The sequence below is a fragment of the Musca vetustissima genome, unplaced genomic scaffold, assembly GCF_032173495.1.
Source record: "Musca vetustissima isolate MV318-11 ecotype Yass unplaced genomic scaffold, APGP_CSIRO_Mvet_v1 utg11553, whole genome shotgun sequence".
NCBI lineage: Eukaryota > Metazoa > Arthropoda > Insecta > Diptera > Muscidae > Musca > Musca vetustissima.
The window spans coordinates 178060-203397 of record NW_026879400.1 but is presented as its reverse complement, the minus strand read 5'-3'; the positions used below and the strand labels follow the sequence as shown (position 1 = coordinate 203397).

At 36.1% G+C, this 25338-nt stretch overlaps 2 protein-coding genes across 2 annotated transcripts; one reads left to right on the top strand and one right to left on the bottom strand.

The window, feature by feature from the left end:
- The first annotated feature begins 1267 nt into the window (after positions 1 to 1267).
- On the top strand, positions 1268 to 9054 carry LOC133324291 (uncharacterized). The gene is made up of 3 exons (XM_061533137.1): positions 1268 to 1327; positions 2721 to 4059; positions 8972 to 9054. The coding sequence occupies exons 1-3, from the start codon at positions 1268 to 1270 to the stop codon at positions 9040 to 9042; spliced, it is 1470 nt and encodes a 489-aa protein (XP_061389121.1). The 3' UTR covers positions 9043 to 9054.
- A 4931-nt stretch (positions 9055 to 13985) lies between these two features.
- LOC133324290 (UDP-glycosyltransferase UGT5-like) lies at positions 13986 to 24939 on the bottom strand. The gene is made up of 4 exons (XM_061533136.1): positions 24570 to 24939; positions 24042 to 24503; positions 14725 to 14928; positions 13986 to 14653 (listed from the first exon to the last, which is right to left on the bottom strand). Exons 1-4 carry the CDS (start codon positions 24937 to 24939, stop codon positions 13986 to 13988), a joined length of 1704 nt encoding a protein of 567 aa, XP_061389120.1.
- Positions 24940 to 25338: the final 399 nt, after the last annotated feature.

The following is a 25338-nucleotide window of genomic DNA, read 5'->3' as shown; positions in this document are numbered from 1 at the left end:
CGCTGTAATTTTATATGTTGGATTCTCATTGAGTGCCAAACCTTAATACCAAAAATTATTAATAACGGCCATGTTATGTTATAGCCCACATTTGCCGGACCCAAAATTGTTGGTATTTTGGGGATCTTGGGCACGCTTTTTAACCAAATTGTCTATAATTTGGTTTTTTTAGTTCTCATTGGGCACCAAACCTTAATACCAAATATTATCAATTTTTGTTCATGTTTGGTATAGCCTCCATTCAACCGAACCCCGGATTTTCTATATTTTGAGGATCTTGGGCAAGCTTCCCAACCGAATTGGTCGTAATAAGATTTTTTTGAATTCTCAGTGGGTACCAAAACTTCATACAAAAAACAATTAATATTGTATCAGTTTTGAAGGTAGACCCCATATAACGGAACCTCCGAATTGCGGGATTTTTTTCAACCGAATTGGCTGTAATTTTATGTTTTGGGTTCTGATTGGTCGCCAAATAGCATAGCAAAAATTATTAATATCGGTCCATTTTTTAGTATAGCCCCCATTTAAAGGTTCCCCCAATTTTTGGTATTTCGGTTTTCCAACCGAATTGGCTGTAATTCGATATTTTGTGTTCTTATTGCGTGCCAAATCTTCATACTAAAAATGATCAATATTGTTCCACTTTTTGATATGAGACCCCATGGTGCGGTACCCTAAATTTACGGTATTTTGAGAACAAATTTTTCCGTCGAGGTGGGTCTTTTTTTGATTTTTTCGCAAATATTCCTACCAAAAGATTTCAATATTGGTCTACTTCAAGAGTATCTCTCCTAAGGTACCTCCAATTTTCGGGAATTTTAAGAATTCAGACACTTTTTTCAACCTCATATTTTTTTACTAAAAATTCTAAATACCGTTCCATGTGTGGGTGTAGTCACCATATATAAACCGAAGTGACTGTAGTTTGAACCTTTAGGTAAACACCATTCGTCCCTGATCATTTTAAATTCATGTCAGTTTTCTAAATAACCTTTCCTATAAAGGTCTCTCACCATTTTCGGAATGTTTAAGGTCCTAACTACGAAGTATTCAACCCGAGTGTTTTATTTTGCACAATATAAACACTAGGACCCAAAAAAAAACTCTGGTGCCAAGAAAAATGTCCTTCGCAAGGCCTCGATTGAATCGATCAATACCACCGATAGCCGTAAAATGTTACAAAAGACCCAAAAGAACACCTCCACCATTGAGGAGTCACGTCGTGTCAGCAAAAACTACAAACTCCATTCAAATCGAACAGTCTATGAGTCGTTCACCTCGTTTCAATGTCAACGACAACAACGATGACCAAAAGAACAAGAAGGTCGTGACGAAGGCTCCTTTAAACTAGTTCGTTCGGAGCGATCAGACACCGATGGTCAAAAGAAGAAGATGGCCTTGAAGAAGGCTCCATTAAATTAGTTCCTTCCGGAGCGATCCAACTTAAGTGAGCACACTTACAAATGCAGGACGATCGTGGCTATATCGTTTTAGAATTTCCTCTTGATCAAGGAGTTACAAACGGAATGACAACGATAATAGCATACCAAAATAAGGCTGAGCGTATAAACTATTGTTGAAAAAAAATCCGATAACATTTCGGTCTAATAATCACATTTTTGCTACAGGGAGTGGGCCAATAAGTCCGGCATTTTAAAACATATTTATTTTCACGAAAAAGGAATTCAAGTTTATGATAATTGGTCATTATGGACAGATTACTGCAGAATGGCCGTGTAGTTCTTATTCAAACTCTCTGAGATCCTCAATTTGAATTTTTATTTTTCTTCAAGAATTGCACTTTTTGACATTGTGTTTTAATTTTTGTACATATATTTGTATTATATTATTAATTTTTCATACACTTAACATTTTAGTTTGTAGTAAAAAAATTAAAATTTTCATTTGTTACAGCACCTAATGCCAAAAATACCACCCCTCCTCACACCCACCCCCAACAAAACACTCTAAACACAACATACATTAATTTTTTTCTAATTCTATTTTCCCATTCACTTTATCAAATGCTTTAACTAATCAAAATAAAAAAATGTTTCTCTCTACTTCCCATTTTTCTTAAAAAAACATGGCTTTGCTAACCGATTTAACCACCCCCGACCCTCCAACTTTGAACATTTCGTTGCGTTCAATTGCTAACAGTTGAGAGTTCGGCTGCCTCTGACACCACCACTAATCACCATCATAACAATTTGCAAAATGGCTTTTCCAACAGCGAAAATATACAACGAATTGCGGCGGCCGCTGTATCGGCCGGACCGAAAAAATCACCGGCGCCGCAAAGATCCTCGAAAATATCAACGAAGGCAGCGAAGGCATCACAGCGATTTAAATAACAATTACTGAGAGTGCTGAGGCTCTATGGATGCTTCATGCCGGCGATCTTCATCAAGTATGGACATCAAAAGATAGAAATTTTACCGCAGGCTGTGGATGTCTGATCGCCAAAAAAGCTAACAAATATTATGGCGCCCAAATGAAATTCTAGTACAAAAATTTAGTGTTTTTTACATAGTTAATTTTTCTAATTATTATAAAATTAATTTTTTGTAACGCATGTAAATATGTTATGTTATTTATTTACAACAACAACAACAATTCTAAAAATTACAATGATAAGGCTTCTCTGCTGCACACATGCTATAAACTAGCTCCCGCTGCAATCTCTAACACTCCCGAAAACACAACACCACTTGTAGTACAAACAAAAACTCACCACAATACACTTTTCTTTATTTCCCCCACAAAAAAATAAATTCACCACACTATATCCCACCCCGAACACAATACACACCACCTACACAGAAATGTTGACCTCTGCTGATATTGAACACGGCAAAGTTGAATATGACGAAAAGACCGGCGTCAAGGTTGAATATTTCAAAATCGATGGTGGCTATCAGGTCAAGACCACCACACCCCAACCTGGTGGTGGCTGGAAATCCTCCACTCAAACTTTCTACGATCCCAAACCCGTGACCGAAGAAGAAATGAAGAAACAACAGGAGGCCAAGAAATCGGTGATGAAGCGCATGAACAAAGAAATTCGCATCGATGAGAGAACCACCATGTTGACTCGTGCCATCGAAGGTGGCTATGAGGAGGTCTACACCACCGTCAACGAGGACGGCAGCAAGAGCATCAAGACCAAGACCATCTTTGATGCCGTTCCCGAGGGCACTCCCTTCCCCGATGCCGCCCAATACAAACCCCAAGATGTCCAAAAACCCGGTGCCAAGAAAAATGTTCTCCGCAAGGCCTCCATTGAATCGACCGATTCCACCGATAGCCGTAAAATGGTACAAAAGACCCAAAAGAACACCTCCACCATTGAGGAGTCTCGTCGTGTCACCCAAAACTACGAGATGACGGAAAACAATCGTACCGTCCGCAAGAACTCCATCCAAACCGAACAGTCCATCAAGTCGATCACCTCGTCCAATGTCAACGACAACACCGATGGCCAAAAGAAGAAGAAGGTCGTCAAGAAGGTCAACAAGACCCAAGCTCCACCACCACCAGCTGACTTTGTTCAAAACGATACCACTTCCGTGTCCACCAAACACGTACCCGGTGGTGTTGAGTACACCTACACCACCCAATTGGAATCGGGCAAGACCATCACCACCTCTAAGACCGTTTACGAAGAGGAAGAAAGTGAATTGACCGAAGAGGAAATCAAGGCCTACAAGAAGACCTTGAAGGAAGCCGAGAAACATAAAAATGTCACCACCACCAAGAAACTGAAATCGGAATCTGGCACCAAGAAGGTTGTACCCGGTGAAAATCCCGGTGATGTAACCACAGTTGAGACAATTAAAATCCAAGGTGGTACCGAATATCATTACACCACTGTCACTGCTGATGGTATTGTCAAGAAGGCTGTTAAGACTGTCTACGACCCTGTTCCATGCTCCAATCCCGATGATTCCGAAGAAGAGGAAATCATCGAGGAATATGAGGAGGAAATCATTGAACCCGGAGAGAAGAACATCAAGACTATTGAGACCATCAGGAGTTTGCCACAAAAGTTTGAAGGTAAGTGGAAGGAGTGTATAAAGGGTTCAATTTGGGAATGGGAGGATGGAGAAACATTTTTGGAAACATAGTCCAAAGTTATAAAGGACAAATGGATTTTAGATGAGAAAAACTACATCAGAAATTCTATCAGTATGAAAGCTTAACATGGTGTTATATCTATAGCAGAAACTCAGATCACTCAGGCTTTCTTTCTATCAATAGGATAATTTCAGAAGGACTTCTGTGTATAGACAAGTTTCAGTAGGTTTTTATTCCATATATATGTAGTAGAACTTCACGAGGCCCCAGCTCCAAGAACTGAAAATGTTCTGATGTTGGTTTTAGGGTTAATTTTTCATTTATCTGAAGTATACTTTTAGGCTCCATTATTGTTGTATACTAGTAGACCTCTACAACTACGAATATTTTTCACACTAAAATAGAAAAAAAAACTCGTAAATGGAGTTATTTTCAGCCAATAAACCGGTTTACGGCGCCTGGAATTTTATAATGGTAGTATTAGTTATGACAACCATAATGCCATAAGGCTATATCTATCTGCTGATCGACTGCTATGCTAGGTTTGGTTGGGGCCAGAAAGGCTAAATTTTCCTATATAGAAACAAATCAGTACAGAGACTAAGGAATTCGTTTATATTAAGGGGACCCCCCCATTCTCGGGGTCAAAAATTTTGTTGATATAATTCGAATCTACACTAATTAAAGAATGTCCCTACAAAATTTCAAATTAAAATCTCAAGAACTCTTGAAGATATAGCCGATTTATTGTGTCAGCATCAAGTGACGGCTGAAGGGCTTCTCAAACTTTAAACGCGTTTTTCTCTAAACATTTTTTTGCGAATGGCGGGCACGATAACTCAAAAACTAATAACCCAATCGATTTCAAATTTTTACACGTTTCTCTGTGAGTGTATAGCTCTCGTATGAACTAGGATAAAGCCAATCGGTGAATATCATCCTTATTTTTAACTTGGTTTTTGGACAAAAATCGGCAATTTTCGAAAAATATTTTTTCAAAGGTTCGCCATTTTGTTAATTTTAGAGCGAAGTCAATAATCCTAGTTCATACGAGAGCCAGACATGAACTCTTTCTAACACCGTTGGAATTTTCGGATTCCGATGTTCCAGTGAGGAGTTATCATGCCCGCCATCAAAAATAAGGACTTTTCTTTAATTACAAAAAACAACAACAAAACAATAACAAAAATTTTTTGTAAATTATTTTTCTTCTATTTTAATTCTTCAATTATATATGTGTGAAGTTACAAACCTTAACAAGCATTGGTATTGATTTACCAGCCCATTGAAAATCTTGAAAAATTAAAATCGAGAAGGGGGGGGGGTTCCCTTAAAAGATAAGTCGGCAATACCTCAGCTATATTTCCCATAAAAATAATAAGTCCTCAGATGTTTAGAAATTTATACCCGTTCCTGAAGGTGGTTCGGTATTTTTCGTTTCGCCCCGCAAAAGGAACAAGATCATTCATTTAGTTCCTATTAGTTCAATTGTTGCATGTCAGTTTATTCCGTCAATCATCAAGAAGAACTAGATGACCGATTGGTAGAAAGTAGGTGAACGAAAAATCGCAATATAAACTAAGTCATATATTTAGTCCGTAGTACCTTTTAGTTGAGTAATTCATATGTACAGTGTCAATTAAAGATATGAGAATATGAAAGATAGCATCTAGGTGAACGAGAGCAAAGTGGAACGACTGATGCAAAGGAAGCATATGAATGAAAGAACAGAACCTAATACCAATCGTTCCTTTTGTTGAATATTTACTTTGAACTATTTCGTTCCGTAGCGACCCAAATCTAACCCATACGTAATTTTGGAGAATATACATATAATAACTTTTTTGTAGAGTTGTGTCGTTCCGGTACGAATTAGCACAAAGGAACTATTCCGAAAAATGGACTACCTGTACTAAAATCGTTTCTTTTGCTACCAATCGATCATCGTTCATCATTGGCCCAATCTTGAAACGTATATATATGAATTATTCAACTAAAAGTAACTATGGCCTAAATATATGACTTAGTTCATTTGCGAAGCGATCCAAAAAAAGATCGAACGGCATCGGAGACGAAATTGACCAACTCTATCTTTCTGAGACGATTTCTGCAAAGTATGGGTAGTATTTATTATACGCTTCACCTCACTGTGGTACAGGGTATTATGACTTTGTGCATATGTTTGTAACAGGCAAAAGGAATCGAGATAGACACATGGTTCCTTTTGAGAATTTGCATAGAATCACTTTCTGAGTCGATTTATAAATTGCAAACAAAGTACAGGTCGCATTTATCCTCTGATTTGGATGAAATTTGGCACAGATCATTTATTGGGCCCCAGGACGAACCCTTTTGAAATTGGGAAAAATCGGTTCAGATTTAGATATTGCTCCCATATATAGATTTGTCCGATTTAATGTAAATGGTGCACTAAAGTACTTAAATATCTATCGAATTGGACGATATTTGGTATTATATACTGAATTCCATTCAAGTCTTCTCTGATTTAAGGTAAATGGTGTACCGAAGTCCCTTAATATCTTTCGAGTCTAGAATGTTGTGTGCTAAGATTTGCGAAAATCGATTCAGATTTAGATATAGCTCCCATATATATTTTCGTCCGATTTAATGTAAATGGTACACCAAAGTCCCTTAATATTTTTCGATTTGCACGAAATTTGGCACAGCGTAATGAATTAGGTCTAAAATGATGTGTGTTGAGTTTCATGAAAATTCTATATCTGACCAAAGGAAAAATTTAGTATCGGTTGCAGAATGACATGTTTATGGATCCAATTTCATTTTACTGGTCCTTTAAAAATGTGACGTCTGTTAGGATTCATCTATTGAATATACCCAAAGTGGTGAAAGGTATCATATAGTCGGCCCCGTCCGACTTCACTTGTTAGAATTTCCTTTTGTTGTCTTTAATTAAAAAGTCGACTTTTCGATCTTTAGATTTTGTCAGTTTGACTAATGTAAAATCGACTATAAATTTGATTTTTTTATATGAAGTGTCATCGGCATATAAAGTTGAGCTTTGTGATAATGAACCAATCATTTATGAAGAAAATCCATGAAAATCATTGAAAAGTCGACTTTCCGATTTCCTCAAGGATCAAATGTCGACTTTTAAATTTTTCAATATAAAACAGATGAAATTGGGCTTTGTGATAATGAACTAAGCATGTTTGAAGAAAATCTAAATCTTAAAGATAAAAAGTCGACTTTTAGATTTTTGAATACAAAAAGTGGATTTACTTATTCCTATGAGGATAAAAATCGAGTCCGGATCGAACTAGTTTAAAGGAACTATTCCGCAAATGAAACGATAGGTACTAGTTTCGGTTCGTTCGTTTATCTAGTTCCTTCGATATTTTTCTTTTGATTCAATCGTTCATCTAGATCTTTTCGATCGTTGACCGTGCACCAATGAACGATTCAACTAAAGTGAAATTTGGAACTAAATTAATGACCTAGTTCCTTTTGCGGAGCGAATCGAACATGATCGAACCACTTCAGGAACAAAATATTGCTCAACTCAAACTATCTGAGTCGATTTATACGTGTCTGTCCATGCCGCATTTATTATCAGAACGAGATACAATTTGGCACAGCTCATTTATTTGGACGAAATTTGAACTTTGTATGTTCGTTCGATTTTATCTAAATGCTGTTGGGGAAAATGAAATTATTTTTTCGGCAGATGGCTGTACTGATTTCTCGTAAAGTATCGATCAAACAATTTCAAATTTATGTTCGTTGGAAGGGTGACATTTCGCAGTAAAAAAATATTTTTCTGTTTCTTTTTGGGTGCATTCAGTTTTGGGTTACCGGGTGTTAAAAATGGAAGTGAAATTCGGTACATTTTACAGTTTTTCTTTGACAAAGGCGAAAATGCAAGCCTACAGGCTAAAAGTTTTAATGCATCCGCCATACAGTCCGGACTTGGCGATTATCATATATTTCCTGAATTGCTAAATTTCCTCAATGATAAAAAATTGATATCTAGGGAGTATTGTGAAAATCGACTATTAGAGTTTTTTGCAAATAGAGAGCAGGACTTCTATGAGAGATGTATCATGAAGATACCTATAAAATGGCAACAAATCATACACCATAACGGTGCATATTTGGACAAATCGGACATTCCGAAGCATGTGAAATAAAGTCCTATAGTTCATATAAAAATAATAGTTTTCTTTCTCCCCAACCTAATATATTCAATTGCAAAGAAAGGTTACCAAATGGAGCCTATAACAGCTTGTGTAAAGTCTTGTTGAAATCAGTTCAGATTTAGATATATTCATATATGTGTTCGCCCTATTTTATCTACAAACCAATAATTATTCAAAGATGTAGTATACAATCTGGAATCGGTTCGGTTCGGATACACACAGCAAATAGTGCTTAAATGACCAATGTTTGTCCAATAGCCATGTAATTTTGAACAGTGATCTAGTTCGATTGACATAAACTTTTGCGTAGATTTTATATGTAGCAGGGAACATAGAGGGGACTATCTGATCTACACGATATTTAAAGCATACAACCAAAATTATTGGAAAAGTCATTTGTTAAGCTAGATTTAAATCGGTAGGTTACAATACAAATTTTGTGTATAGCCATCGTACAAAGGGTATTTGATCCCGTCTAAATTTAGCATTATCTTTCATCTTTACATAATTGTGGAGGGTTAATAGTAATATGTATTGTAGCGCCTAAAAGTATGCTTAATTTTTGTGGGTAACTGTGTTGAGAAGATTTAACCCTCAATTCACTTGCTGTATGCCATAACAGGAGTGATATAAAAATTGCTTTATGCAATATAATTTTTGTATAATTTTTTTTCAAATTAATTTTTAATTTATTTCGTTTTTTGTTTTTACAGAGGAAGTCACCATCACCCATGAGAAGAAGGAAAAAAAGACCAAGAAAACCATGACCATGGTCAGCCAATAAACAACCAGCCCAAGGATACTGCTGTAGATGTCAGCCAACAATTGTTACCGTTTAAACCCTATCACAATTATTTTCTAATACTATTCAGTCATGTTAAAGAAACGTTAACGAATATTTTACAGAATTTATTTTCAAAATTTAAATTTTAAAATTTCTATTGTAAATGTTTTGTAATTTTGTTCATTTTTGATTGTTTTGTTTGTTAATTTTTTGTGTTGAATTTTCTATATATTTTATTATATTGAATAAATAAATAAAAATTTGATAAAAAATAAAAAAACAAATACATTTTTGTTATCAAAAAATTCGAAAATGGTTTATGACTTTTTCGACAGACCCCTTCCTATTGACCACCATCCGATACCAATTAAATTTCATAATTCCTTCTATTTTTGACCATCATTATGATGTTATGATGTTTCTGTGAAAATCAGCATCACCACTCGACCATGTTTATCCTGAAGCTTCAAAATGATTGCTGCCATAGATGTGGGTTGCTACCATACACACATACTGACACACAAGTGGCTTAAAGCCAGCGCTGGTGTTTTAATTGATCCAGTTTGCCCAAAACACATCCATGTCCGGCATAACAATTCGATGCATTTTTCAGCTGCAATGCTGTGCGGTTTTTGGAATTCATTTGGGGCCACAGAAATTACAATTTAAATCACTTCATTCATTCCATGGGGAAAATAATCCGTACATTTATTATTATCTCCATAGATGTGCACAATGTTAGCCAGTCATGTGTAAATGTTGTATGAGATGATATGTGTGTGTGTATATGAGTGTTTGCAATGCAAGTCAATAAATTGCGTATTTTTTGAAGTGAGTTTGTTTTGAATTGTGAAATTCAAAACATTTGTTGTCCGTTAAGTCCAATATTTTCTATTGATCGGAATATAAAGTAAGAATGAATGAGAAATAATTTTGGGATTTAAATTTCAAAAATATTTTAAATCTAAAAATGATCAAACTTTTAGGTCAATTTTTTTCCTCTAAAAAAATTTCTAAGTGCATGAATATTTTTCTACGGAAAAACACCCTTTAAGGAAATACAAATTTGTTCAATAGAAAAAATTCCGACCGAATTCAGACCGAAGTGACTGTGGAATTTATTTTTTGCAATAATACCATCGAGGAACGTTGAAAAGTCGGAAGCGAACCTTTTCCACCTTGGGCCCATAAAGAGATGCTCTTACGTACAATATGCTGTCGATAGAATAGACGTAGTATCCTTGGAGGACTATTGACATGGAATCGGGCGAAATTAAATATGAGATCTAGAAGGATATATGGACCAATCTAAATCAACCCATACACATGTCATTTTGAATGCTATGAAAAATTCCATGTTAATCTTGTTGACTTGGGGTCTTTGGTGTACTATTTGTATGAAATGGAGAAAAAACAATTATGTATTAGAGCTATATAAAATCTGGACGGGTTTCGGTCGGTTTGAAAATAAATATGGAAGCCATAACTAAATCCTAAACGAAATAACCAATATGAAAAAAAACAGTCAGGAAAGTTCGACTTTACGGGGCCGACTATATGATACCCTTCAACACTTTCGGTATATTCAACAGATGAATCCTAACAGACGTCGCATTTTTAAATGACCAGTAAAATGAAATTGGATCAATAAACATGTCATTCTGCAAACGATACTATTTTTTCATTTGGTCAGATATAGAAGCTATATCTAAATCTGAAGCGATTTTCAGGAAACTTAACACACATCATTCTAGACCTAATTCATTATCCTTTGCCAAATTTCGTGCAAGTAGAACGATATATAGGGGCTTTGGTGTCCCATTTACATTTAATCGGACGAAAATATATATGGGAGCTATACCTAAATCTGAACCGATTATCAGGAAACTAAACACACATCATTCTACATCTAATTCATTACGCTGTGCCAAATTTCGTGCAAGTAGAAAGATATATAGGGGCTTTGGTGCCCCATTTACATTAAATCGGATGAAAATATATATGGGAGTTATATCTAAATCTGAACCGATTTCCAGGAAACTAAACACACATCATTCTAGAGCTAATTCATTACGCTGCACCAAATTTCGTGCAAATCGAAGGATATATAGGGACTTTGGTGCACCAAATACATTAAATCGGACGAAAATATATATGGGAGCTATATCTAAATCTGAACCGATTTTCAGGAAACTTAACACACATGATTCTAGACCTAATTCATTACGCTATGCCAAATTTCGTGCAAATCGAAGGATATATAGGGACTTTGGTGCACCATTTACATTAAATCGGACGAAAATATATATGGGAGCTATATCTAAACCGATATTCACGAAATTGTGCACATTTCAGTCTGGACCTAATTCAGTACTCTGTGCCAAATTTCGTCCAAATCGAAAGATCTATAGGGACTTTGGTGCACTATTTACATAAAATCGGACGAAAATATATATGGGAGCTATCTAAATTTGGACCGATTTTTACGAATCTTAGCATACATCATTCTAGGCTTAATTCAGTACGCTGTACCAAATTTCGTGCAAATCGAGAGATATTTTGGGACTTTAGAGCACCATTACCTTAAATCGGACGAACATATATATGGGAGCTATATCTAAATCTGAACCGATTTTCTTTAATTTCAATAGGGTGCGTCCTTGGGCCAAATAAGTGACTTGTGCCAAATTTCATCCAAATCGGATCATAAATGCGACCTGTACTTTGTTTACAATTTAACATGCACAGACAGACAGACGGACGGACGGACATGCATAAATCGACTTAGAAAGTGATTCTATGCATATTCTCAAAAGGAACCATGTGTCTATCTCGTTTCCTTTTGCTTGTTACAAACATATGCACAAATACATAATACCCTGTACCACAGTGTGGTGAAGGGTATAAAAAGGGGGTTATATGCGGACTACCCCAAAAAGGGGTCGAATATTAATAATATTTGGTAGGGAAATTTGTTAAAATATATGACTACAAAATACCAAATTGCAGCAAATTCGGTTGAAAACGCGCTCAAGAACCCCAAACTACCGAAAATTGAGGATACCCTTATATGGGGGGCTATCCGAAAAAATTCACCTATATTAATAATTTTTTGTGGAGAGATTTAGAACCAATTAAGAACCCAATGTACCAAATTTCAGCGTATTCGGTTGAAAAACGCACTTAAGAATCCCAAAATACCGAAAATTGGGGGGTACCCTTATATGGACGAAAAAATTCACCTATATTAATAATTTTTTGTGGAGAGATTTGGTACCTATTAAGAACTCGAAATACTAAATTACAGTCAATTCGGTGGAAAAATACGATCTAAACCCCCAAAATACTGAAAATTAGGAGGTACCGTTATATGGGGGCTGCCAGAAAAAGTGGACCTATATATATTTTTTTTTGTGGGGACATTTAGTACCCAATGAGAAGCCAATGTACCAAATTTCAGCGTATTCGGTTGAAAAACGCGCCCAAGAACCCCAAATTATCGAAAATTGGGGGGTACTGTTATATGGTAGCTATGCCTAAACGTGGACCGATATATCCCATCTTCGAACTTGACCTCCCTGCAGACAAAAGACAACCCTATGCAAACACCTTCAGCACCCTATCTGAATTCCTTCAGAAGATAGCGTGATTACAACAGACGGAAGGACGGACATGGCTAGATCGTCTTAGAATTTTACCCTGATCAAGAATATATATACTTTATAGGGTCGGAAATGAATATTTCGATGAGTTACAAACGGAATGACAAAATTAATATACCCTCCATACTATGGTGGAGGGTATAAAAAAAATTATATAGGTTTGTTAAATACGCCAAAAATAAAATTTAGAGAATGAAAGAACCGGGTTTCTAAATTATTGAACCGAATATTCAGATATAAAAACCGTTAATAGTCCTGTTCAAGAAATGTAACACGTTTCTTTATTAGCTTTTTAATGATATGCACATAAGGCATGGGAACCGGTTTTATTATCCGAATATCCGGTTCAAACATTTATAAAACCGGTTCTTTTTTCTCGAATTTTATTTTTTTGACATATTTGGCAAAACATGTATGTTTTTAGAAAATAATTCGGACGAATCCGACAGTTCTACATAATAAGGAATGTATACTGAATTTATTAAAATGGCGGTTTTGTTGACGAGGAACGGGTAAACTTGAGAATAGACCATTAACCCGTTAAAATATCGATTTCTCGTCTTTGAGGATCCCATCTAAAATCTTAGGAGCAATATTTTGTAGAACATTCCGAGTATGAAAAATTACATCTGGTGCTCTTTGGTGTCCGGTTCAATAAATTAAGGACGAAAAGCACGCAGAAGGAATCCGGATAGAAGGATGAAATGCTCTACAAAAAAAAAATCCTCTTTCGATTTTGTTGCAAAAATGTTGTCTCAAAAAATACATACAATAGCTACAAATCAAGATATGATGTTATCTCTTCATGATAATGTCGCCAGGAAAAGAATAGAAAAGACCAGGCCATATGTCCGAGCTTGGATGTTTGGCGATTTTTTTTTATTTTGGGGTGTTAATATATTCACTAAGGTCTTTCATCCCTAATAGGAATTTTCCACCGCCAAAAAACTTGTCCCACTGTGTAATATGTACATTTTATCTGGTAAATATATCGAGGAGTGACATATTTAATATATACTCCGCCTTAGGGTTCTAAGTTAAAATCGATTTTTTCTGTAGAAATCCTAAATCCTTTAAAAATTAAAAAAACAACTATTTACATCGAATTTTTATTAACATAAAAATATAATAACTAGTACAATTTCACCAAAAAAGGAACCTGTACAGCCTCTGAATCCTCTACGGACCTGTGGAATGTTAAAAACTTATTTGTCTACAAAATCTTAAAGAGCTACAAACGATTTATTTGAGGTATATCCACCGGTAAACAAAAAAATATATTTAATTCCGTTTCAGCTTCTTCACGGACTTCGACGATCGGCAACACACCTTTCGCACAATAAACACCAATAATCCAATGATAAGAAGTGGTACTCCCACAGCAAATGCAATTACATCCAATAGATAAAATTCATACCATTTTAAATCCAAACCGGCAGATCTCAAATGCGTGGCACCCTTATGCCTTATAACATATTCAATCCAATAGACGGCGGTCTCACGTGCCGCCATTGGACGATCCCGGAATATTGTTGAATACCGTTGGATGTTATTACGATATTGAGGATTATTGATTAGCTTTTCCAAAGATTCTTTGAGAAGTTCCTTGGTTATAGTTGGGAAATGCAATTTTATGGCATAACCACTTTGTTCCGCTTTGCGTATGTTTAAGTGTTGATCACAATAGATGGGTATACCCAACATCGGTACACCATGATAGACACCCTCCTGTGTTCCGAAGAGACCTCCATGTGTTATGAAAACTTTAACATTGGGATGCGCCAATATATCCGATTGTGGTAACCATTTGCGTATCAGTATATTTTTCGGCATATCCGGAATGCTATCATTTTCGAATTTCCAGATGACACGCTGTTTCATCGATGCGAAAACGTCAAGGAAAATGCGCATCTTTTCATAGGGCATATCTTTCGATTGGACATTACTACCTATGAAATGGAAGAAAAAAATGGTTTCTTGAATAAAAATTTGCCCTGAGGATATTGTAGTGCTTACTCACCTAAACTGAAAAATATGGCCCCATCAACGGCTCCATCTAAAAATGTTTGCAAATCGTCGGGTAATTTTTTGTTTGGATGTATATGAAGACCACCCACAGCAATCATACCCGGCACTAAGGGTCTAGTTGTACTCAGCGGTGTATAACTGTTGACCATAGCCACTGAGATGTTTTGTTCCAACTTCGAAACTGGAGGGATATCAACTGAAATGTAAAAAGATAAGAAATGAATAAATTTATTTGTAACTAGAAGAAGAAACATTTTAAGGGGGGAAGGGAAGATCGGCCAGACCTAATTTTTTATACCCTCCACCATGAGACTGCCATTCAATATACCTAAAATCGATGGAGAATTTTATGTGCGGGATATACCACGGTAAGTTGACATTTTGTATTCCTGCGCATTATTTTCTAAAAAAATATATGTATATAGGTATGGCAAATACGCAAAAAAAAAATAGAGAAAGAAAGAACCGGTTTTGTAAATTTTGGAACCGGATATTCGGATAATAGAACCGGTTTCAATACCTTATGTGTATATCATTAGAAATGTAGGAAATTAATAAATTTATTTATAACTATAAGACGAAACATTTTAAGGGGGAATGAGAGATCGGCCAGACCTAATTTTTTATACCCTCCACCATGAGACTGCCATTCACAATATCTAAAATCGATGGAGAATTTTATGTGCGGGATATACCACGGTAAGTTGACATTTTGTATTCCTGCGCATTATTTTCTAAAAAAATATATATGTATATAGGTATGGCAAATACGCCAAAAATAAAATTTAGAGAAAGAAAAAACCGGTTTTGTAAATTTTGGAACCGGATATTCGGATAATAGAACCGGTTTCAATACCTTATGTGCATATCATTAGAAATCTAGTAAACCTACGTGCAAAATTTATTGATCCGTTATATTATCGGTTTTATTATGTGAATACCCGGTTCAAAAGTTTAGAAACCCGGTACATTCCTTAAATTTTATTATTGCCGTATTTGTCAAATCTCCATATTTTTTGTAGAAAATAATACGGACGAATCCGACCGGTTTTCGAAAATTGTTAAACCGAATATCCAGTTAAAAACCCGGGTTTATATATATGTTATATGCATATTATTAGAAATCTAGTAAACCAAATGGGCTAAATTTAGTGTAACGTACTATTATCGGTTTTATTATTTGAATATTCGGTTCAACAATTTTCGAAACCCGGTTATTTGTTCTTCGATATTATGAAAAAATGTGTCAGATTCGTCTGCATTATATTCTAAAAAAAATATATGTATATAGGTATGGCAAATACGCCAAAAATAAAATTTAGAGAACGAAAGAACCGGTTTTGTAAATTTTGGAACCGGATATTCGGATAATAAAACCGGTTTCAATACCTTACGTGCATATCATTAGAAATCTAGTAAACCAAACGTGCAAAATTTATTGATCCGTTTTATTATCGGTTTTATTATCTGAATACCCGGTTCAAAAATTTAGAAAACCGGTTCATTCCTTAAATTTTATTATATGCCGCATTTGTCAAATCTCCATATTTTTTTAGAATATTCGGTTCAACAATTTTCGAAACCCGGTTATTTTTTCTTCGATATTAAGAAAAAATGTGTCAGATTCGTCCGCATTATTTTCTAAATATATATATATATATATATATATATATAGAGGTATGACAAATACGGCAGAAATAAAACGAAAGAACCGGTTTGCTACATTTTTGAACCTGATATTCGGATAATAAAACCGGACTATTAACGATTTTATTATCTGATTATTCGGTTCAAAAATTTAGAAAACCGGTTCTTTCTTTCTCTTTTCTGGCGTATTTGTCATATCTGAAAAATATATAGGTATAACAAATACGACAAAAATAAAATTTTTTAGATAGATAGAACCGGTTTTCTAATTTTTTGAACCGGATATTCGAATAATAAAACTAATATGAGTCCGGTTTAATAAATTTAACACGTTTGTTTACTAGTGTAAACAAAACCGGTTTATTATCCGAATATCCGGTTCAAAAATTTAGAAAACCGGTTCTTTTTTCCTCGAAACTAATTTTTTTCGGAGTATTTGGCTAAATTATATATGGGCTTAGAAAATGTAATTCGTACGAATTCGATGGTCCTACATAATAACGAATGTATAGAAATCGGGGTTTGGTTACAGAAAACGGGTAAAATTAAAAGGTTAAAATATCGATTTCTCGTTTTTGAGGACCCCACCTAAAATCTTGTGAGGAATATTTTGTAGAACATTTCGAGGATGTAAAATCACATTTTGGGATAATTAGAGTCCGGTTCCATTAATTAAGGACGAAAAGGACACACAAGGAAGAGAGTTAGAAGGTCGAAATTTTCTATAAAAGAACCGAATCTACATACAAAGGTTGGTCCAGAACTGTGGTGTTTACAAATTATAATGTACAGATGGACGGACACACATAGATCAACTCTGGGTCTAGGACCATTACTTTGCAGTGTTACAAGCTCTTAAGGCCACACAAAGCTATAATATCCTTACAAAATATTCATGTAGGGTATAATAAGACTTTTATCATAATAATCGATGAACACCTCCAAAAAATATAAAATGCGTCGTTAGATCTTTCTGTGAACACTTTCCTTAAACTGAGGTCCTAACAAAAATAAAAACCAGTGAGCGGAGCAGTATAGTCGGACGTGGCCGACCATACGATACCATACACAACTACCACGGAACTCTAACTTTCTGCGGATGTTTATTCCGAGCCTGGGCAATATTTCGTTATATTTGCTCAATCTAGCCCAATTAGAGATCAACAGCTCCTCTTCATTACACTCACATATTTTCCGAATCATTCAGTACAGCCATTATAATTAATTGTCCAGATTCCCTTCGGCCTGTTATTGACATCGAATCGACAAAACACAATAAATTAAGTATTCGGTCCACTTCATCCCAATATTATAATCTGATCATCACCGAAAATTATAGGCGTTGTCTTTGACCATAACTGGAACCTCATGCAACATTTAAAAGCGGTCAGTGTTATATTTCCGCCCTCTAGTGTGGTAATGGGTTACTAAATAATATCGGAATACGTAGATAACTCTGAATATTTAATTGCAACTCCCACATCCGAGTTCATACGACAGTATAATTGGTATCAATTTAAAGGTCAACCACTCCTCTTGGATATACTATCAACTTCTCTTTAACATATTCGGGAGTTAACATATTCGCCATAGAATACAAATTTAGTAATTTTTCACACAAAAGTAAGAGTTCATAACAGGCATGCTTATTTTTTGACCCGATCCCCTTCTCCATGTAAAAATTTGCGATGTTTGGACCATAATTGCGGCCTCTGGAGCGACCAGAAAAACCGACAAAAATTTAGTATTTGGTCCATTTCATCCCCTAAATATTAACCGATCTTTACCAAAAACAATAGGGGTCTGCATTGGCCAGAACCCATCCTACATGCAAAATTACGAGAAGATTGGTCCAAAACTGTGGCCTCTATCGTGTTTACAAATTATAATGGACAGACGGACGGACACACATGTCTAGATCGACTCAGCTAGTCGCGATATGACGATCGGTATACTTAATGGTGGGTCTAGAACCAATATTTCGCGGCGTAACAAACCCTTGGGGCTGCACAAAGCTATAATACCCTGACAATATAGTTGTGTGTGGTATAAAAATCGGACTTTTGACTCAAAATAATTTCAATTTAAATTAGTTTTTTATGTTGTCCGTCTCTGTTTAGTCTACCGACTACAAAAAAATGAGATAGAGGAAGTCACAGAAGTCTACTAAAGATAACAAATATATATATATATATATATATAAATGGGTAAAGCTTTGTGGTAAGTGATCTTGACACAATTATTTGTTTTTGAGATAGGTCCAAGCATGTTTTTGATAAGATTCCAATGTTGCCATGTGTTGAAATTTTGAGATTAGATTATTTGCCAGACAACTACTCGTTGTATTGTGTTGGATATCTATTATGAAAAATCACCACAATATAATCTATTTATGTTTTCTTTTTATACCCTACTCAACTGTGTTGTCAGGGTATTATAGCTTTGTGTGGTCTCAATAGTTTGTAACGTCACGAACTAGACCTAATTTTTACTATACCGATCATATAACGAGTAGCTGAGTGGATCCTGACATGTGTATCCGCCTATCCCTCCGTCTGTCCATTATAATTTTTAAACACGATACAGGCCACAGTTATGGACCAATCGTTACGAATTTCTGAATGTAACACGAATTCTGACCAAATAAGGCAAATATTGGCAATTATCAAATGGATCAAAAACTTTATGCCGCCGAGGAGCTGAAATATTGTCCAAGCTCAGAATATAGATATGCATAAACTTAGAGGTCAGTGGTAGTTGTTTAGGGTATCATATAGTCGACCTACTCACTGATTCTCGTTGGTTCCCTAACCATTTGAAAATCGTTAAATAAATGCTCGTGTCGTTTGGTGCAATAAAATTTCGGAAAAAAACTGAAAAAAGAGACAATATAAGATCGCCCAAGGTAATGAATGCATGATTCTATGTGTATGAGACTTCGAAGACGAACCAAATTAAAAAATTTTCGTGGAAGAAGAACTTCGAAGAACTGCACGTCGAAGAACACTTATACCACAATTTGTTCGCCTTAAGACTTCGGAGAAATTCAAGTACAAACAAGCAATGTAAGATCTCTCACATCGTCGCACTGCAGTGGCACCGAATTGGACTATTCGACCCTCTTTTTTATGAGAAAAATTTGCCAAACACTGAGAACCACAGATATATAATTACCGACAATTCGGTTGGAAATAGTGCCTACAACCTCAAAATATCGAAAATTGGGTTCTTGTTATATAGGGTCGTACGTTATGTGGAAGCTAATCTAAAACCAGTAAAGAAAGTAGTAAAGTCGGACTGGGCCGACTATAAGACCACCACTTTGGGTATATACTACATATGTATCCTAACAGACGTCGCCTTTTTGAAGGAACATTGACATGAAATTGAACGAACTGAAATATGTGATCTTTATCTATAAGTAAACCGACTAACATCAATCCCAAAACATGCCATTCTGCAAACTTTGCTAAATTTTTTAAATCGATTTAAAGCAAAATTGCAACACGCTATTTGGTGGTTTAAAATTTAATCTCAATCAAACATTCATTAATTACATGGTTTACAATTACCATGAATAGGTTGAAATTATATATGGAAGCTATGCTACATCTATATCTGAACCGATTTCAAGGAAACTTGCCAGAGATTAATTTATATTAGCTTCAGTACGTTGTGTCAATCGGCCAAAACCGGACGGAAATATACATAGGAGGTGTATGTAAATCTGAACCGATTTTCACGAATTCAGTACCCTATACGAAAAATTCGTGCAAAGATATACAAGGACTTTGGTGCGAAAATATATATGGTAGCTATATCTAAATCTGAACAGATTTTCATGAAACTTATCACACCTTATTCTAGACTTTATTTAGTACGCTATGCCAAAATTCGTGCAAATCAAAAGATTAGCAGGGGCTTTGGTGCACCATTTACCTAAAATCGGGCGAAACTATATGTGGGAGCTATATCTAAGCTAAACCGATTTTCACGAAACTTAGCACACATCATTCAAGATTTAGTTCTGTAGGCTATACCAAATTTCGTGCAAATCGAAACATATATAGGGTCTTTGGTGCACCATTAACCTAAAATCAGGCGAAACTATATATGGGAGCTATATCTAAATCTTAACCGATTTTAACGAAACTTGGCACACATCATTCTAGAATTTATTCAGTAGGCCATACCAAATTTCGTGCAAATCGAAGGATATATAGGGACTTTGGTGCACCATTTACATGAAATCGGAGGAAACTATATATGGGAGATATATCTAAATCTGAACCGATTTTCACGAAACTTAGCACACATCATTCTATATTTAAATTAGTAGGCTATACCAAAAATCGTGAAAATCGAATGATTTTCAGAGACGTTGGTGCACGATTAACCTGAAATCGGGCGAAACTATATGTGGAAGCTATATCTAAATCTGAACCGATTTTCAGGAAACATAGCACACACCATTCTAGACTTAGTTTAGAAAGCTATACCAAATTTCGTGCAAATCGAATGATATTCAGGGACTTTGGTGCACCATTTACCTAAAATCAGGCGAAACTATATATGGGAGCTATATCTAAATCTGAACCGATTTTCAGGAAACTTGGCACACATCATTCTAGACTTAATGCAGTAGGCCATACCAAATTTCGTGCAAATCGAAACATATATAGGGACTTTGATGCACCATTTACCTTAAATCGGACGAAAATATATATGGGAGCTATATCAAAATCTGAACTGATTTTTCCCAATTTCAATAGGGTTCGTCCTTGGGCCAACTAAATGAGCTGTACCAAATTTCATCCAAATCGGATTATAAATGCGACCTGTACTTTGTTTACAATTTAACATCAACAGACGGTCGCACGGACGGACATGCATATATCGACTCAGAAAGTGATTCTATGCATATTCTCAAAAGAAACCATGGGTCTATCTCGATTCCTTTTGCCTGTTGCATACATATGCACAAAGACATAATACCCTGTACCACAGTGTGGTGAAGGGTATAAATATGGGCCAATAAGGTGGTAAAAAATTCGTATTGGGGTGGAATGACATTGGTGATATGTGAAACCCCCAAAGAGGAAAAAATCACTATAGGCCAAAGTTTGGAGATATGACGTGATAATGTTTTGCTAGCGACCCTTTTAGACTCGATGAGATATCTTCATGTGTATTGTATGTGTTTTTATACCCTACACAACTATGTTGTCAGGGTATTATAGCTTTGTGCAGCCCCAAAAGTTTGTAACGCCGCGAAATATTGGTCCTAGACCCACCTTTAAGTATACCGATCGTCATATCTCGACTAGCTGAGTCGATCTAGACATGTGTGTCCGTCCGTCCGTCTGTCCATTATAATTTGTAAACACGATACAGGCCACAGTTATTGACCAATCTTCACGAAATTTTGCATGTAGGATGGGTTCTGGCCAATGAAGACCCCTATTGTTTTTGGGAAAGATCGGTTAATATTTAGGGGATGAAATGGACCAAATACTAAATTTTTGTCGGTTTTTCTGGTCGCTCCAGAGGCCGCAATAATGGCTCAAACATCTTGAAATTTTGCATGGAGAAGGGGATCAGGCCAAAGAATAAGCATGCATGTTTTGATAAAGATCGGTCAATATTTAGCGGGTCAAATGGACCCTGACTTTTGTGTGAAAAATTACAAAATTTGTATTCTATAGCGTATATGTTTGTCCCTGATGGACATAGACCCGAGAAGTTGATTTTATATCCAAGAGGAGTGGTTGACCTTTAAATTAATACCAATTATATAGTTGTATGTGCTCGGATGTGGGAGTTACACCCAAATATTTACAGGTATCTCCGTATACGTATATTATTGAGTAACCCATTACCATACTGGAGGGCGGAAATATAGCGCTGATCGCTTTGAAATGTACCATGAGGTTTCAGTTATGGTCAAGGACAACGCCTATAATTTTCGATGATGATCAGATAATAATTTTGAAATGAAGTGGACCGAAAACTTAATTTTTTGTGTTATTTTCGAGTCGATCTATAGACCACAAATGAAAGTCGAAGGAATCTGGAATCTGGACAATAGCTGTACTGAATACTCGAAATATTCGGAAAATATGTCACTTGTGAGGTGCTGTTTACTTCTAATCGGGCAAGAGGGGGAAAATATCACGAAATATTGCCCAGGCTCGGAATAAACATCCGCAAAAAGTTTGAGTTCCGTGGTAGTTGTGTAGGGTATCGTATGGTCGGCCCCGTCCGACTATACTGCTCCGCTCACTGGTTTGAGATTACATTTCGAAATGGATTTGTTTGTATAATATTTCGTCCTTGTAACTAAACTCCTTGTGTGTCCTTTTTGTCCCTAATTTATTGAATGGGACACAAATTATCACAACATGTGATTTGCAATATTCTATAAAAATGTAATTTAAACCAGTTAGCAGAACAAAATAGTCGGACGAGCCCGACTATATGATACCCTACACAACTACCACGAAAATCTAACTTTCTGTGGTTCTATATTCTGAGTTTGGGCAATATTTTGCGATATTTGCAACCTCTTGACCGATTACAGGTCAACAGCTCCACTTTCTTTCCTTGGCATATTTTCCAAATCTTGTTTTCCCGAGATGAATAATTACGACATAAGATAAAAATTTGTTCACTTTCGGGGGTTTTGTGATTTGAACCTCAGAATATTGACCGAACATCATCTGAACAGCCGTTCTATGTATTTGGTCAGATCCCCTTCACCGTGTAAAATATGAGATGTTCTTCTTATAATAATGATAAAATATAAAGTTTTCGCTTCATTGCGACCTTTGAATATCATCTCAACATCGCCCAAAATTATAGGCGTCGTCCTTGTCGATAACCGGAACTTCATGTACAATTTCAAAGCGATCGGCGCGACATTTTCGCCCTCTAGTGAGGTAATAGTAATACTAAACAATATCAGAATATGTAGAACACCCACATTTGTGTACACACAACAATAAAATTAATATAAATTTTAAGGTCAACCATCCCTCTTGGATGTACTATCACGGGTCTATGTCCTTCAGGGGTAAATATATACGCCCCAGAATAAATTTTTTGCCATTTTTCACACAAAAGTCTGGGTCTATTTGACCCGCTAAATATTGATCGCTCTTCATGAAAAGAGTCATGCTTGTTCTATGGCCAGATTCCCTTCCTGGTGTACACTTTCGTGGTTTGCGGGTCATAATTGTGGCCGCTAGAGTGACCAGAAAAACAGACAAACATAAATAATGACCGATAGAGGTCTTCTTAGGCCAGAACCCATCCTACATTCAAAATGTCGTGACGATTGGTCCATAACTGTGGCCTGCGTGGGCAGACGGACGGACGGACACACAAACAACAGCTAGCTATGTTGGAAAATTCGTGTAGGGCAATTAACACACTCGAACCCATATTGAAAATGTTTTTACCCTCAATAGAAAAATCCGATGGGAAATCCAAACACCTAAGTGAAGTGGGACCAATATGGGGTATTTAAAATATTGACTTATACTTTAATGGGCCTTCGCACAAATATTTCGACGTTTTACAAACGGAATGACACCCTTAATATACAATCCACCTTCTGGAGGAGATAATTATAAATACTTATCTTCTTATCTCCAAACTTACCATTCAAATGTCCAAAATATTTCTCCACCAGCTTATCCATTTTTGGAAAATAGTCATATTCACGAATGATATCCTCTGTGAGGGAATAAAACGAATTCATGAGACGTTCGAAGAATGTCATGCGATCGTTGTAGGGTGAAAATGTGTGCGGTACAAATGACCATGGCATAATGACACCCATCATTTGGCTCATACGTGATTCAAAACCTAGAGTACTACTCGTGACAATGGGCACATCATAGACACGCGACAATGCCAAAAAGGGTTCCTGATAGAATTGTTCACACAGCAACAAATCGAATTTACCCCTTGGCTGGGGATCGTTGATTAATTCCAAAACTTTGGGTTGCTTCAGGGCATGTTCTGTTGTTGAAAATGCAATAATGTCCATCATTTTGTAATACTGCAGATTACTCATGTCCGTCAGGGCAAAAATGTTCTCGGTTTTAAAGAAGTCCATAACTATGAAAGAAATAAACATTTATTAAAAACTTTTCTAAGGTTTTGAATTGTAAATCCTCCACTTACCATCACTCCAAAAATCATAGACCGGTTCTATGAGAATCTCTGTATAATTTTTACCCAACTTCATGTGTTCCAATGTAAATGCAGCAATCATTGTCACTTCGTGTCCTCGGTCCACAAGTTCCTTAATCAAAGCTGAATGCATGCCATAATGACTTTTGCCAGGAAAGACATACGCAGCCAATATTCGGGCACCCTCAACTCCGTTTGTCCGGCCACCGCAACCTGATAGCAGCAGCATCACGAACACCAGCGAACATGCTGTTAGACAGGTGAAATGTCTCGGAAGCTGTGTGGATGAATTGAAATGGACATGATTTGAGTTAATTAGATTTACTGATGCCATACACAGCAGTTCATACAAGGTAACCATCTAACCAAGCACCTCTTGTGAGAATCATTGGTTTGATTGGCTACTTGACAATTTCTATTGTGAGAATATGTGTCAGCTGTTGGCCTTCATCGAATCTTGTGTGAATTTTCTTTTCAATTTCCTATTTGGTGCCGGGAATGATATTCGTCATAAGGGTTGGAAAACAGGCAGATAGCTCTTTTATGCTTTTCTTTTTCAGACAGAAATAACTCCCAAAGAGAGCACGCGTGCGGGTGTTTGCCTGATGCTGGTTTGGAAGGTGGCATACATATATATATATATATATATATATATATATGTGTGCAATGCTTCTGGAACAGACAAATGTCAGATTGCAGTGTTACCACTCATTACGTTCGTACTAAAATTTCTCACACACACTCACACATTTGTGGATAA